General features: G+C 36.6%; 4 protein-coding genes across 13 annotated transcripts in view; 3 read left to right on the top strand and 1 right to left on the bottom strand.

Moving 5' to 3' along the window:
- The first annotated feature begins 1,725 nt into the window (after positions 1–1,725).
- On the top strand, positions 1,726–2,567 carry LOC129804157 (uncharacterized). Its single transcript, XM_055851272.1, has 2 exons — positions 1,726–1,899; positions 1,965–2,567. The coding sequence occupies exons 1-2, from the start codon at positions 1,726–1,728 to the stop codon at positions 2,565–2,567; spliced, it is 777 nt and encodes a 258-aa protein (XP_055707247.1).
- Positions 2,568–5,642: 3,075 nt separating this feature from the next.
- LOC129799057 (trans-Golgi network integral membrane protein 2-like) lies at positions 5,643–7,582 on the top strand. Of its 3 annotated transcripts, none has more exons than XM_055842664.1 (2): positions 5,643–7,172; positions 7,258–7,582. In XM_055842664.1, the coding sequence occupies exon 1, from the start codon at positions 5,784–5,786 to the stop codon at positions 7,119–7,121; it is 1,338 nt and encodes a 445-aa protein (XP_055698639.1). In that variant the 5' UTR covers positions 5,643–5,783; the 3' UTR covers positions 7,122–7,172; positions 7,258–7,582. The 3 variants fall into 3 exon arrangements, with proteins under 3 accessions (XP_055698639.1, XP_055698647.1, XP_055698654.1); XM_055842672.1 differs by having other exon boundaries at positions 7,288–7,582; XM_055842679.1 differs by having other exon boundaries at positions 7,291–7,582.
- A 5,963-nt stretch (positions 7,583–13,545) lies between these two features.
- LOC129799132 (grpE protein homolog, mitochondrial-like) lies at positions 13,546–14,652 on the top strand. The gene is made up of 4 exons (XM_055842798.1): positions 13,546–13,717; positions 13,830–14,009; positions 14,070–14,387; positions 14,447–14,652. The coding sequence occupies exons 1-4, from the start codon at positions 13,640–13,642 to the stop codon at positions 14,555–14,557; spliced, it is 687 nt and encodes a 228-aa protein (XP_055698773.1). The 5' UTR covers positions 13,546–13,639; the 3' UTR covers positions 14,558–14,652.
- Positions 14,653–14,726: 74 nt separating this feature from the next.
- The window catches only part of LOC129798703 (filamin-A), a 99,319-nt gene continuing 97,763 nt past the window's right edge, over positions 14,727–16,282 (bottom strand). For all 8 annotated transcript variants that reach the window (XM_055842033.1, XM_055842006.1, XM_055842024.1 and 5 more), the window contains 2 exons: positions 15,439–15,645; positions 14,727–15,365 (listed from right to left, as the gene is read on the bottom strand). In XM_055842033.1, the coding sequence (XP_055698008.1) occupies positions 15,181–15,365; positions 15,439–15,645 (392 nt within the window). In that variant the 3' untranslated portion in view covers positions 14,727–15,180. The remainder of the gene's footprint in view (positions 15,366–15,438; positions 15,646–16,282) is intronic.

The raw sequence follows: 16,282 nt of genomic DNA on the forward strand, positions 1-16,282 counted from the left end.
ACATTCATTTATTTAGTAGTGAGTATTTTTTAGGAGACAAATTTTTACACAATTGTTTTTGCTTCCCTAAAAGTGTTAAATCGTTCATACTGGTTAACTCTTTCGTGCCATTAGGGTCATATATAACCCAGGGAAAAAACATTTTTTTGACTATTTACATTAATTGAAATCTATCGGTTTGTGCACGACATCATAATAGAAGGATGTAAGATTCTTGGCTAATTTTCTCAAGACTGCAAGGAAAAGAAAATATTTGAGATCAAAAATCACTAATTTCGAACTTTGTGAAATGACTTTTCTTCTTCAAAATTTTTTATAATAATTTTTTTTTGTAGCAAAAAGTTCTTTAGAAACACAAAATAGAATATCCAAAGATTGTATAATGCATATTTTGATATAATAAACTACTCTCAATTTTCCAGAAAAGCGTGTAGAATTTTCTGGGTCATATATGACCCTATTGTCGGCAAGGGTAACAGTGTTTTCGTCCCAAACCTATAGCGAAATGTAGTTGGGACATTGTTTTTCTTTGTGAAATGCAGGTGGGACATCTTGCTCCTGGACATTTCATCTTATATTTATCTGATGAATTATAACATATTTTGCAATATTTTAGAGTATTCTGCAAGCGTCTCATATTGTGCAATTGTATTGTGTGTGAATTAATATGTGGATAAGTTTATTTTTGCCAAATACCACTCAAAATATTGTGACAGTGACAGTTCAAGGGATTACTAGGAAGATTCCTTGAACACCAGGAGTACAGTGTTCATCAAGACAATCCAGTTTGCCATGGTTTTGGCCAAATTAATAACTTCAGGCAAAAGAAACTCTTAAAAAGCCCGTGATGTAGATTTTGCAAATGGCATGTACACTTCCCTTGAGGACAACAGGGTCATGACCCGGGGTTTTTCCGAATTTTCACGCAATTGAATTTTTTTTTCCTTTCTGAACTATTATATTTGATCATAAAGCATTAGGAAAAACTCAATTTTACATGAATACATTTGCTGAATAAAAGTGTGACGCGAAAGAGTTATACGCATTCCGAGGTCACCTGTAAAGAATCTCAGCTACCATAAGCTTATCTGGGCTTATCACTGGTTTATTGATAAAATGTTTTCTGGTTAAATAAAATATCGACTAGTATCAAAATTGAAGAAGTCTAATTGTTTCTTTAACAGAAATATTGGATATTTATTAAGTTACAATAAGCACAAAGTTTAGAAACTGCTGTATGTAAAATATTTGATTTATATCAACATATTAGGAAGATCCAAAATTGTTATCTTCAATAGTTTGACCAAAAAATTAAGTAGAAGTTCTTTATAATCTTTTCTTCACGAACATTCTGATAAAATTGAAAAATCAAAAGAAAACTTTCACGGTTTAAATTAATCCCATGAGCGACCCTCTAGCAAATCAACCAATGTGTGCTTTTGTAGATCACTCATCCCAGAAATTTATGTTTAGGAATTGCAAAAAGTGTAATTTTGTCCGACATTAGTGGTTCTGTATGATCCCTATTACTGTATATACCAAAATCTGAATGATAGTGAACTGTTTTACTGTCTTCTTCGTCAGAAGATGAGATTATCATCCCATATTGCTTGTAAAGGGAGCAATATTTGCAAATTCTGCAAATTAATATCCCATAATGAAAATTTATTGAAAAATCTCATAAGCAAAAAAATCATTTATTTCAATTTTGTCAAATTGTTCAGTATGAGTAACACTTTTGGATCTTTCGAATCAAATCAGGAAAAAAAGAAGAAAAAATTAAAATGTGTTGAGAAAAAGGGTATTACCAATATAACTAGGCATGAGCTTGAGCTGAGAACGAGGCAGAGGAATATAGATGAGCAGAATGAAAAATTCCTAGGATACTTGCTGAAAGCAGTAAGTATTTTTTTCTGCTGGGGAAGATATTAAATATGATACTTAAGTATTAAACTTTTGTATAGCAAGCCAGAGTGGAAAATTGGTCTTCTGTGAAAATCCCCAACAGACGTCCACGGAAGAAGACTGAGGAGGAACTTTTCCCTAACTATCTGATTCCTAGGGAACTTGTACCCCTTAACAATTGTAGAAAGAACATTTACCTGGAGTTTTGCCCAGACGACAGGGCTGTTCAGGTGTACGGAAGGCTATCTATAGTTCTTCTGTTTGATGTAGCACCTAAGACTTGCAATGTATTTGTGGAGCACATTACCAAGTGTGCCTTCCAGAAACCCCTTCCAGTTACGAGGATTTTCACGGAGGTTTATATGGAATTTATGATCCTCGATCCATATATGAATGATCGATTGGACAGAAATCCCATCCCACTGAGTCACAGCAATGCAGGGACCTTATCAGCAATGTACGTTGGGAGAAAATTTTTTAAAGAATCCTACGTGAGCTTTACAATAACCTTCAATCCCATGCCTCATCTCGATGGCCATCGTCAGGTGTTTGGGTATGTTATATCTGGTGGAGAGTTACTGCGGTACATGAGTACCCTGGGTACAAAACGAGGATGGAAGAAGGAAGGTCTCTTTTTAAATAAATGTGGATTGGTAAAATAAAATGCAAAAGCATGTGAATCTGACCGTTGCACAGTGGGGCCAAGACGGCCAAAACCTATTTTTTCAACCATTTTTAATCGAACCAAAATTATGTTTATTTCATTTAGCGATAAATGAAGAACATTTCCCCAAATTTTCATTAAGATTGGTCAAAAATTCTAGCCTATAGAGATTCTTAAAGTCACCTTTTTATAAATTTTTTCGTCATTTTTGGCTTTTTAGCGACGTTTTCATAGACTCTAATTGATATAGCCAAGTGTACTTTTCTAAAGAAATTATGCCATATTTATTCAGAAGACATTATCACTGACAGCAAACTGACCATTTAAAATTTTCCTCATAAGGATTTACCAGGACATCGATTCATATAATGCGTATTACTTGAAATAAATTTCAAATTCTTAAGATTCATCAAAGAGGTTCTACTTATGAAGCCGCTACTTGCCGCTATTCTGAAAAGCTTTTTTTCCTTCAAATTTAATCTACTTTCAGGAAATACTAACCTCATTTTGCCCAAAGTTGCCCGGGGACCCTTCCGAGGCAATTTTCTGAGACTATGCACACCCAGAATGAGGTTTTTTTTAGTACCTAGGAGCAAAGGGATTAAAGATAGAGACTTGATATCTTAGGAGTACCCCCATAATTCGACCCAAGAATCGTTAACATGCCCCTCACTTACCAGCCCAGGGCCCCCACCCCCTCCCGCCCTTTTTTAACCGCCAAACTTTCTTCTTTTTGGATTTCTCGAATTTCTGTTTTTTGCGATTTTTCTTTCATTTTTGGGTATGCTTTAGAGATTGTTTAAGATTGGTATGTTTTAGAGATTATTTTAGGATTATATATGTGCATAAGAATTACTTCTAATAACGGTTTCTTAAAGTATAGAAGTTTAAAAAAGCCCTACACGGTAAAAAATTTCGGCACGTATTTGTTCCAAGAATTAGCTCGTCCACGGACACCATAATTTTTGGCATAATCTTGTTCATTTTATGAGACTCAAAAAGATACCCAACATTAGTAACGAATTTGTTCCAAATTGTAGCTCGTCCACGGACACCGAACATTTTTGGAACAAATTTGTACATTCTAGGAGGAACAAAAAGATACCCAATATTAGTAATGAATTTGTTCCAATAAATAGCTCGTCTAGTATAAAAGCGTATCCCTCCTCTCACACTCAGTCACCCGTCACCGAAGTGAAGAGGACGCCAAATCTGTGGCAATTTTCGTGCTACATGGTGTCACTTTTTTAATTTGAGATTCCCTTCCCCTCTTGCTGCCAGCACTCGCATATGATTTCGTCATACATGCGTCTGTATAAAACACTCACAAGTAGTTTTTTATTTGATGTTCCTTATGAACTGCCACCGAAATCCATCTCGACTGAAGTATAGGCTTTAACTGTAAGACGAAATCATTTACACGGATGTGTTCCCGACAATGGGAACAAAAAGATTCCCCATATGAGTAACAATTTGTTTCCAAAAATTACCTCGTCCACGGACATCGAAAATTTTTGGAACAAATATGTTACAGATGTAGGAATAATATTGTTATAAAAAATATGTACCAATTTGTTCCTGACAGTGGGAACAAAACAGCTGAGTACAACAAATTCTGTTCCAAATTTCGGGAACAAATTTGTATAAAACGAAATCAACTCAAATTTGTAGACATTCCACTGTATCAAAACGGTTCCAAAAGAAAACTCTAACAAAATTGTAACTGTATTTTGTAACGAAACTGTAAAGAAAACTTTTTGGAACAAACAAATATCTTCTCTAGGTACAAATTGATTCCAAAAAAATTTGTTCCAATATTTTGGTCAGTGTCCAAAGGTTTTTACCGTGTAGAGAGCGTATTTCTTTACCGCATGGTATCATGTTTGGACTCGTCAGAAAGGTTTTGGAATATCTGACAAGTCTGAAGCGGTTTTAATCGGTTATGAACCTGTAATGAACCGATTCATAAATCACTCAAAAGATCCCTCAAAATATAGTTTAAGAGTAATAGAATTGATTTTTGATTGATTTTTATCGGTTATGAATCGGTTTATTACAGTAGACTCTCTCAAATTCGGGCATATAGGACCGAAATGTCAGCCGAATTCCACAGAAATTCGGGCGACAAACTTTTTGAAATGCAACGATTTTTTAATCATGTGCATATAGATATTGAGTTTACACACTCATATATAACGTAAATTGCAGGAAAATCCCTCAATAATGCAAAATCACATCAAAACTAAGACAAACCATGCCAAATTTGAGGATATTTGATTCATTTCATAATCATAATCAATCTTGAAAAATGACAACAAACTTTTTTCAAATGTAACCGATGCCCGAATTAAAAAGTAGCCCGATCTTAAAAGAGCCGAATTTGCGAGAGTCTACTGTACTAGTTCTTAACCCATTGGAGTCGGTTCAGGCTTGTCAAGAATTCCAAGGCCTTTCCAACAAGCCCAAACATGATACCATTCGGTTGAAAAATACGCTCTGTAGGGTCTTTTTACCCTTTGACCTTGAAAAACCGTTATTAGAAATGATTTAACGGTATTTTCGTCTAAGGACGAAGAAATGTTCCCCCAGGGTAACATATCCAAAAATATAAAAAAAAAAATTCGTACCACACGTACCACACGTTTTCGAGCAATCACAAAAATATGTACATGGTTTTGGAGGGGAAGGGGAGGGGTGGGGGTAAAATCGAAAGTATCATAACAGTCCTTGGGGCGCCTTATGGGGAGGTCTTTCGAAGATTCCAAACCTCTATCTCTAACCGTTTGCCTCACTAAATATGATTTGTTGGTGTTCGTGCGCCCTGTGTACGTGTTACCCCCCCTTTCCCCTATGATTTTTTAAATTTTTAATGGGTGAAAAATGAATTCAGGGACCCCAAATTACCTATATATGACCCTCTTGCTTCAGAATTAGGGTTTTGGCAGCAATTTGTATGGAGTGGCCCCACTGTGCGTTGGGATTTTGAATATTTGAAAAAAAGGGAAATTCATCGATTTTGTGGTGTTTTCGGTGTTTTAGAATTTCAGGCTACAGTTCTCAGATGGCTCTGCCTGTGAATTTTGTTGTCGTAAAAATGTCAAAATCTTTAATCACAATCTAATCGAATTTTGTGATTTTCACAGAGAATCAGTCATTAAATTGAGACTATGATTAGTGATATTTGTGCTCTAGTATAATATTTAACAGACGCAATATGTGGAATTTACTGATAGTAGTGATTGGTGTTGTTTTGGGCACAAATGCCATGCCACCGCCACAGAGCTTGAAAGATTCCCGGGATGCCCTTCTCAATGCGAAACTTCTGCCAGTTTTGGGAGACTGCAGCCGGGATAGCCCGACAGTTAAGAAGCTCTGTGATCTGTATGTGTATGTCGTGAGGAATGACACAGCACCGCAAAATATGACTCAGGAATTTGAGACTTTGCTGCATCACCCGGAAACCGATGTTAAGGGTTTCTGTGGACGCATGCTGCAGTACGAAGGGGTGAAGAATTACCTACCGGCTGAAGGGTCGTGTGAGAAGAGATGTTCTGAACTCGATGACCAAGATAGAGAGTTTACAAAGCCTCTGTGTCGCTTGATTCTCTGGCGATTGGAGGCACAAAAAGCTGGGCAGATTTCTCCACCAGTTGGAGAGATTGCTGCACCAACTGCCGGGCAGGAGGAAGTCCCGACAGCGGAGAGTGGGAAAGTGGATTCAACTCCGGGGATATCAACGGGTGTGGAGAGCAAAGAGAAATTACCCTTGCCAAAGGTTTCGACCTTCAAGCCTCCAGTGACACCGCCAGGATCCGCCAGCAAAGTAGAGATCCTTCCGGAGATTCTCCAGAAGCCCTCTTCTGTCAGTGAATCCACCAGCACAAAAGCCGCAGAGGAAGGGCATGAGGAAAAGAAGGCAATCCCTCCGGAACCGACGAAAATCAATCCAGAAGTGCAGCAAGAGAAGAAAGTTGTGCCACCTGAGCCAACTAAGCTCAATCCGGAAGTCAAATTAAATGCTCCGTCGACTGTGGAAGAGCCCCAACAGCCTGAAGGGCCCGAAGAGGTTAAGAAGCAACCAGGAGTTGAGGAAGAATCCAATGAAAATTTGAAGGATTTGGAAAATGATCGGGATGATGATAGTCCCAATGATTATGACAATTTCGAAGGTGCCGACGATGGAACGTCTGTCAAGGGTGACCTTGGACAATTAGACCCCAAGGATTCGGATATCACCATCGACAGGAGTGATATGAAGGATATTCCGTATGTGAACAAAATGGAAGTTGTGGATATGAAAAAGGATCCATTCCATGAAGTTGAAGAATCAAACTTCCTGACCTATTTCATGTGCATGATGATTGTCTGCATTCTTGCCTACGTGGTCTATCACAATAAGAGCAAGGTGCTGGCTCTGGTGCTGGAAGGTCGACGCTCGAGTCAGGGTCGTGGAAGGCGAAAACATACGGCGGCATATCGAAAGTTGGATTCAAATCTTGAGGAAGCAATTGCATCTTCAGCCACCAGTCGCACGTCACAAATCATCTATTAAATCCCTCCCAGTATCCCACCCTCAGGGATCCCCCCAAACTGATGCAATTCGGTAAGATAAAATCCCCCTTTCTGCTCCATTTTCTTCGTATTTTTTCTCTGAAATGCAAATCCAAGTATGTAAATCACTTCCACAGAAATTCCTTTTTGCGCAATTTTTTTTCAAGAAGCAATCTTTGAAGTGATCTTCACGAAACCCAAAACGCAATCATCTTCACGCGCCTAAATAATTTAATTTTCCATGGTAAATTGCGCCTTGTGTAGTGAACTTTTTCTTCTCCCTCCTGGCTGCACATCACACTGAGTGAGAGGAGAGGAAATTTCTGTGTTTTTTTTTAGCTCATCTCTAAGCGTCAAGCGAAAAAAAATGGTAAATAAAAGAGATGAATGTCGTTGAATTTATTGTACTGCGAATCTTGTAAAGATTACTGTCATGTAAATAAAAACAAATTTAACGTACAATTGGTCACGTATAATTTTGTTAGGTTCCCAAAGGGGGGTCTAAGAAGTCAAGAGTGTAGCTTCGGCGGAAATTTGTATAATTCCCAATAAAAGACTTGGCCTCATTATTCGAGGGCAAATTGAGTAAGAAAGTGCAGAGATGGTTTCGCAAAAAAAGTCTCTTGGAATTGCAGTGATGTGACGATAAGGCAAGAAAAAAAGAACTGGCAAGATCGACAAGAAATTGCCAGAGTTCGCGGTTATGTGTTTACACCGTTTACACTTTATATTTCCTCTTATAACATCTTTATAAACAAAGATAAATCAGTGATGGCGATGGTACTCTTATCGTGGAAGGCGATACTTTTGTTTTAAAAAACCTATACTTAATATGTTGTAATCTTTTTTTAATGTGAAATTTTCTATGTTTTTAATGATTTTGGAACATGGCTCCTTTCAGGAAATGTAAAGTATAGGATTAGCTATTAAAATCAGGGTTCCTGGGATTATGCACATACGGGATCCCGGGATTATGTACACAGAATTATGTATAAGGGAAGAGTACCAGCGATCGGCAGTGTTCCTCGGATCGTCAGGTTATTACCGTATTGTTGCTCCAAATCAAATGAATTTTTAAAAATTATTAGCTACTTTTTACCATTTAATTCTTGCAAGAATGCACTGCATTAGCTCTGATTTAATTTATAAAATCAAATTTCCGTGAGACACCTGATTGAATTCCTGACGATCCCAGGTACAGATTGCAAGTTTGCAATCACATCTAATTTTTATTAATTTATTGTAAAAATTAAAAATTCAAATGCACAGATAGTTAAATGGATCACTAATAATACCAATTAGCATGCACAAAAATACCAAATAATATTTTCAGGCTTATATTTTCAACTAAATATCAAGAAAGTCTCTTAACATTCCGATCCGGGGTACTCTTCCCTTATTTGCCTACCATTGGGAGCTAGCTAAATTCTGAAATAATATTTGAAATACCCCTAACCAGGAGGGGAATTCTGTAACGCTCTGGCAATGCCATATGACAAATTGGGTTCGAACCTTAGGAGAACTTTTTCGAAAATGTGATTCTGTAGTCGTGACATTGCCATTTCAGTTCACGTGGCATTGTCAGAAGTCACATATTTGAGATTTCTGGAAATTCAAATGCCTATGAATGTTGTGAAATAAATCAACCAAGACGTGCTGTATTTTCATAAAATGATCAAGTAAAAGGATTTCATTGAAAAATCAATGAATTACATTTTCGAACTCATATGATATGACAAAAAAAAGCTCGAATGGCATTGTCAGGTTTCGAACTCACGCGTGACAATACCACGAAAATTACAGAATTCCCCTACAGGGGCGTAGGAACAACTTTTGCTCACGGGGGGCATTTTTTTAGTTTTAAAATTTTTCCAAATGTATTCATCCTGAATTCACAATGCATTATGGGGGAGCCTAAATTAGGAGAGCAAAAATTTCTTTTTTTGATTTTACGTGGTTTTTTTTAGACGAAAAGGGAAGGACACGATCAAGCCCTTATTTTTTCGAAAAAAATACAAAATCCCTAATTAGCGGAAAGTGTGAATCTTGTAATTCTTCTATGAAAAAAAATTAAAATAATTTTCAATTTTATTTCACATTTAAATTAAGAAATTACTTGAGAAACTTTTGAAATCTGAACTTCTTTTCACGAGCTTAAAAATTTTTGATGTTCGCTCAGACACATGCAAATTAACTTGGCGGTTCTTGGCTTTCGTCTCTGTATATTCGAAACCAGGTGAAAATAATATAAGAATATTGAAGAAATAAAACGAAAATGTGACAAACGGTGAGCAAATACAAACTGTACGAGTGATTAATCGTACAGTTAATTCTACTAAGCTTTATGCAAATTTTCTCGGTGAATAAAATCATTTCGTGCGGTTTTCTTCTGTTCCGAAAATGTGTATAATCCCGTAATTTCCGTATTTTTGCGACCGAGAAAAGGTGCTCAAACGGCGTTGTTCATACAGAAAATTTGCATACTCTTAGGAGACTTCTCTTGAGTTTCGAAAACGCCGGAAAATATGCAATGAATTGTTCATTGGCGTTAATTTTTAAGCTGTTCTTAGCGGCGGCAATTACTGTATTTTAAGTTTACCGCCTCGAAAAAATTGCATATAATTGCATCGGCCCTCACTCGATCGGTCAAGTATTTTTTTTCAATTTACTTATATTTGCTATAATATTAGGTGAGATTCTTAACAATCTCACCTACTATAATCCTAAAAAAATTTCATGTCCTCCGATCGCGCTCAAACTTGGCCAAAATGTGTTTCGCCACTTCCTGATCACGAATATATGGGGGGCTAAGTTACGTTCCCGGCCGGCCGGCCGGCCGGCCGCTCTTTAGAGCTTAATAGCTCCTAAACTAAAAGAGATATCGATTCATGAAAACTCCTTAATAATGCAAAATCACATCAAAGCTAAGACAAATCATGACAAATTTGAGCATATCTGCTTCATTTAATAATCGAACTTGGAAAATGTCAACAATTTTTTTTCGAATTTAACTGCCGCCCGAATTAAAATGTAGCCCGATCTTAAAAGAGCCGAATTAACGAGAGTCTACTGTACAGTAGAGTCTCGCTATAAGCCATCGCTCTATAGTCCACAATTTATCGACCGTTGATTTCAAAACACTGATTTTAAGTTAGGTTATGTTTTTTAGTAGCGACATGCATAATTATTTTAATATTTTTGGCAAACTTTATTAAGTAGTTGTGATAATTGTGATCCACAATGATGAGAGCAAGGACAAGTACCACAATCGCAAAGAAAGTGGAAGCCGTCGAGCAATTTCAATACTAAAAATCGTTGATAATTTTAAAAAATGACATGGACTATATATAGTGCGACCCAAGTGTCAAATTTGAAACCAAATATGGACTAGGGTGGAATCACCAGTTCTCGCCAGTGCCCCACTTCTCGCCACTTAAATTGAAATCGCTATTTTTCGCAATTTATGAAATAAATGAGTCGCAATTTTTTTGTATTGTTTCTGCTTCTACGCATAGAATCGAAAAATAATAATTATTTGTTTTGGATTCACGATTTTGATCACTTTTTAGAGCAATATTTTAAGCAAGTGCATCGAATCCAACATCTCTTACCAAATGTACTAAGTGTCGTCAAATGTTCATCAGGCCAAAAATACCTATTTGGGTAAATAATTTGTCTATTGAATATTTAATTGCACTTGTGGAATACATAAAATTTGTATTTAGTTAATTAATATTTCATTTTATATTATTTTTGTATAAAAATGAGGCATGGCGAGAAGTGGTAATATTCTGGAATTGATTTTACCACCTGTCGCCATATCTTTTCAATAGGCGACGCTAACTTCACTTCGTACATTCTCAGTTGTCAAATCTGCATTGTTTACTTTCTGCAAAAGCCCCATAATTTGATTTCTCAAATAAAAGTGAAGAAAAATCATTTAAAGAGAGTAATAATAAAGTGATCACAAGGAAAGAGAAATGGTGAATGTATTCTTTTCATAGCATTGCCCAAAATAACCGAGTGTGGTTCTTTTCAAGTGGGTGGCGAGAAGTGGTTACAAGTTTTACAAAACTGGCGAAAAGTGGTAAAAAGTGGCGACGAAATGGTTATTTTTGCATTATTAATAAAAATCAGTTTTTTAAGTAGTCCAGCGTTATGTTCTAGGATTATTGTTTTCACGTATCTAGAGCCAATACATCTAAGTAACTTTGTGTCAAATTTGACTTATCTTGTAACAAGGATTCAAAAGTTATGATTAAATGAATTTAATTTTTTCCTAAACATGGCGATAGCCGGTTATTCCACCCTATAGTGAGACTCTACTGTAATACGAATCAGTGACAATTTCATAGAAATTTACCATTAAACACTCAAAAATTGACCCACCGGTCGAGTCGAGAAAACCGGTCGAGTGAGGGCTCTTTACCTTATGTGCTTTACCTTAGGAGTATTTCAAAAACGATTTCACAAATGAATTCCTAATGCTAGGCATAGTCAAAGAAGCATAAGTACATTTGCATATTCATTAATGAACGCATGAAAAAAAATTGAAACTTGAAAACACTTGAAAACTTGAAACATGAAAAGTCGATAATGCAGATTCCCTTGAGAACAGTAAAATGCAAAAAAAATGTTCAGGCGACAGATTTTCCCTGTTCATTTCTCAGTGGGATAGCGCTATTAGCATGCGCTTTAGGGGAAAGTAACTTGCAAAGGCATGAACTTCGAACATTCATCCATTCGTATGTGAATTTCTTTTATTTTTCCTAATGGCTTCTACACACTAGGAGCAATTTCTTTAAAAAATGCCTTTTTAAAGAAAATTTCCCCTATCCTTGTAGGGAGAAACGTCAGATTTTTTTTAAAAAACGTAATTGACGAAAATTGCTTCTAGTGTGTTGACAGTTGACACTATTAGAAAAAATAAAAGAAAATTCACATTATTAAAAGGCATGAAAGTTCGAAGGGTGAGTACTTTTCTCTACTGTTTTCAAGTGCTTCTACATAATCGACTTTTCTTTGTATTGATTTTGGTTCCTATCTATTTCGTGGTTTTATTAAATGACAGTTACCAACACAAGAAAAGTCGATAATGCAGAAGCATTTGAGAACAGTAAATTGCTGAAAAAAATGTTTAGGAAAGTGATTTCTCCTTTCTACCATTTTTGGAACATTTTTTAGCACTTTATTATTCTCAACTGCTTCTGCATAATCAATTTTCTTTAGGGAAAATATTCGAGACAAGAATCAACACAAAGAAAAGTCGGTAATGTTGAATCAGTTGAGAACAGTAAAATGCTAAAAAATGGTCAGGAGAAAATTTCTCTTTTTCATAGTTCATTGGAATACCACCTTTATTTACGATCGCGACAGATCCTCCCCTTCGTCCACCTGTTTACGTATTTTAGAACGACAATTTCAGTATATTCGCTTGGGTATAACTTTTACACTTAAGCCCTTTAAATGCTCACCTTTGGGAGTCACTTGGTCATGTAATTTGGGTATATTGACCGAAAGTGCCTATAAGATTAGGAGTTCAGCCTGCCGAGATGAAGTACCTCCGAACGGTTAAGAGAATCACTCGTCAAGATTGAATGAGGAATGCAGTCATTGATAAGGAGCTAGGAGTCGAGAAGCTGCTACTTTGGATTGTGAGATCATAACTTCGATGGTAAGATCATGTTTAGCGCACGAATGAAGAAAGATTCTCCAGAAAAGCTATGGAAGCCAATGTGAGAAGGCGCCCAAAAAACAATTTTTTCTCATTATAGTCTTGTAGAATTCCTTAAGTAGGGTATTATAGAACCAAAGGTCTTTTAATTTGCTTATAACGCTGTTGGTTCCGTCACTGAGATTACTATAAATAAAATGGCGCACTATTGAGTATCTTAAGAGCTTCTATAGGTATTTCAACAGAAAATTCTCACTTTAAGTCTCTTAAAAGTGCACTAAAAGACTTGTTTAATACTTGGTTCTATAACGCAGTTATTTTGCTTCTTGTGCGTCGACCGCGTCGACCTCGAGGCAGACCTAGGGCAAGGTGCCTGAATCAAATTCAGGATCTTGCCTTGGAGCGCCTTGGGATTAGATGTCCTACATCCCGCGAGCCCATATAAGTAATAAGTACACTGAAAATTATGATGATCTTTATTGTAGCTATTTTTTGAACTGCATAGAACTCGCTCACAGTGACCGAAAGAGGGGGGCAAAGGGGGCAAAGTATGTATCTTGGATCTCTTTTCACTTCTCATGTCCTAAATTTCATGTAAAATAGTCCTATTTTACATATAAAATGATTTTTTTTTTATTTTTAACATTCATTGCTCATTCTCCCAAGAAATCGTTATTTCTTCCGCGTTTTTTTGAATTTATATCGACACAGTCGATAAATCGATGAAACTTTCATTCTGGCAACCCTGAAACTTTTCACCAAAAAATGCAAAATTGCAAGTTGCAAGTTAGAGGATTGATAAGGAGATTGTTTTCTTCGAGATTTTAGCAAAAATATAGTGTAAAATGTGTTCAATTAGAGTAAATGCAGCTCTGAAATTATTGCGGAGTGTTCCAGCAATGGGTGGACAGTCACAAATTCAGGTAATAACCGAGAAATCAGTGAAAAATAAGTGCTCATGCGTTTCCGGATGATGTAATTAACCTCTAAAAAGAGGCAAGTTTGCTGGAAAATCAGTAATGACGTCTTTTTCAGAATTTTTCCAGCCCAATTCGTTTCTTGAGCATCTCAACATCTCGGCGAAATATTGCGCCAGAGGAGAGAAAGGATAATCAAGTGCCAGAAGTGTCGGAATCGGAAAAGAAATTGACTGCTCTTTTGGAGGAGCTCAACAAGCAACTTTCAACAGAGAAGGAGAAAAGTTCAGAGCTTTTGGTGAGTTGATTAGAAGTTTTCAAGGATAGAGGAAAGTTATCAGGATTGTATGATTTGCAGGACAAGTACAAGAGAGCACTGGCTGATGGGGAAAATCTTCGTGTGAGGCTGACAAAACAAATTGAAGATGCCAAACAGTTTGGGATTCAGAGCTTTTGCAAGGATCTCTTGGAAGTGGCTGATATTCTTGCCACGGCAACAGACACTGTGCCCAAGGAAGAGGTCACAGACAAAAATCCACACCTTAAGAGTCTCTACGAAGGGCTGACAATGACTAAAGCCTCACTGGATCAAGTTTTTAAGCGACACGGCCTGGAGAGGGTCAATCCCCTGAATGAGAAGTTTAATCCGAATCTCCACGAAGCCCTCTTCCAACTGGTGAGTAATCCTTGCAAACCTTCCTCCTGGAATCTCTCTAAACCTGGAATCAATTGCAGGAGAACAAAACCGTGGAACCAAATACCGTGATTGAGGTCAGCAAAATCGGATACAAACTGAAAGAACGCTGCATACGACCGGCTCTTGTGGGAGTCTCGAAATCCTCATGAGCTACCTGAATGACTCAATAAGATTCCTTAAACTTGGTGATTCCTGGAAAATTGTTAATTCTGTCGCATCTAGCAATAAAATGATTTGTAGATAATTATTAAATTGTTTCATTTGACCCAATTTTTGATCATTTTAAGCTCCTTTTCCCAAAAATTTTCGCCTCCAACGTTCAATAAACTTTTAATAAATTTATTCTCCTCCTAGAAAGTTACAATAATACAATAAACTTGCTGTAAATTACAAACTTAAATGTAAAGGAAGTTGGGCACCTAAATGTACTTTTTTTCTCATGTCACTTAAACACTATCATCATTAATTTTTTTCTTGAATTGCAATTGTTCTCTCTTCATTGAAACGAAAAAGACTCAGAAAAATACCGAAAAGATTGTGAATTCCTTTTCCAAAAAAAATATAAATGGCTTGATATGCAAATTCCGGGGAAAAAATTGAGCAATTTTTCAATTTTTTTTCTCCAAGTCTTTTCCGTCTGCCAACAAAGAGCAAAGACTTTGAAAGAAAAGGGAGGGAATTTTTGGGGAGTCAAAGGGAACGAATATTCAATGATTAATGTCTCTCTTATGTGTGCAAAGGGTGTCTCTCTCTTGGTTCCTCCTTGTCCAATTTACACTTCAACCTTGTATGGTGATCCAGGGATATGATCATCGCCCCATTTAATAATGGCAATATAATCCCCACGTTCACGCACCACATAGTTCACTGTGTAGGTATTCCTTCCCGTATGTTTGATATAGACCTCCTCACAGGGACCTTTGGGCCCATAGATGCCCACAAATAAGATGTTGTTGCCTGAAACATGAACAAAAACAAAAAAAGCTAGAAACATTCCCGCCAATTGCATGAAACATCGCATGCAACTTACCAGCATCAGTTGCATTGATCGTAAATTGATTCTGCTTGCCCAGGTAAGCTTTCTTGAGTCCCATACCCTTGGATTGCACCTTGGAAGCATCTGAACGGAAGATGGGCAACACTGGACCCACTGCCTTACCACCCTTGGACACTTTTGGCACTGTCTCCACAATTACAGATGACGTCTCTTGAGCACCTTCCTCAGCCAATTGATCTCCTGATAAAAAAAGAAAGTCATCCCGTTTTAGAAAGATAATTAACAAAATTTGTGTTACCGTTTAAAAAAAAACTATTGAAATTATTCCCATAGATAATTTCCAAAAAATCAGGGGTGGAATGATAACTTTTCGATACTATCGAATCGATAGTATCGATAAATCTATATCTGTTAGATTAAGTGAATGTCGACTTTTTACGCATTGCTGGGCCATTCTTTGTGACATTCTTAAAAGGATGTGCCTGTTTATAAATATCTGACTTAGTCACAGGAACTTCTGCTATTGTTTAAATTTTTCAGAATCGACAATCGATAGTATCGAAAATAAGTTATCATGTCACCCGAGGACTGTAGGGCAGATTGGGGCAAAAAGTCACAAATCGAAAATTTCAAAATTCAATATCATCAAAGATAAAAAAAGATAGCAACTTAAAATTTTTATCACAGATAGCCTCTGTTGACTTTCTTCAATGTCGTAAGTTTTTTTTAGAATTCGAACAAGGAATTTAGAGAATAAAAAATATTGAATTTTTTAGCCCTGTTTTTCAAATAATTTCCTTACAGCAGATATCATTTTTTTACCTATTTTATTTTCAAAATTGATGCACTGGTAAGACAACGGGTAAGACCGCCTCCA

This window comes from Phlebotomus papatasi, chromosome 1 (assembly GCF_024763615.1).
Source record: "Phlebotomus papatasi isolate M1 chromosome 1, Ppap_2.1, whole genome shotgun sequence".
Taxonomy (NCBI): domain Eukaryota; kingdom Metazoa; phylum Arthropoda; class Insecta; order Diptera; family Psychodidae; genus Phlebotomus; species Phlebotomus papatasi.

Excerpts from the sequence above, each read along its gene's own strand:
- LOC129804157 (XM_055851272.1), top strand. The coding sequence starts at position 1,726 with ATGAGTAACACTTTTGGATCTTTCGAATCAAATCAGGAAAAAAAGAAG. Across the intron at positions 1,900-1,964 it reads TAGGATACTTGCTGAAAGCA|CAAGCCAGAGTGGAAAATTG; the intron begins GTAAGTATTTTT and ends ACTTTTGTATAG.
- LOC129799057 (XM_055842664.1), top strand. The coding sequence starts at position 5,784 with ATGTGGAATTTACTGATAGTAGTGATTGGTGTTGTTTTGGGCACAAAT.
- LOC129799132 (XM_055842798.1), top strand. The coding sequence starts at position 13,640 with ATGTGTTCAATTAGAGTAAATGCAGCTCTGAAATTATTGCGGAGTGTT. Across the intron at positions 14,010-14,069 it reads AGAAAAGTTCAGAGCTTTTG|GACAAGTACAAGAGAGCACT; the intron begins GTGAGTTGATTA and ends TATGATTTGCAG. Across the intron at positions 14,388-14,446 it reads ACGAAGCCCTCTTCCAACTG|GAGAACAAAACCGTGGAACC; the intron begins GTGAGTAATCCT and ends AATCAATTGCAG.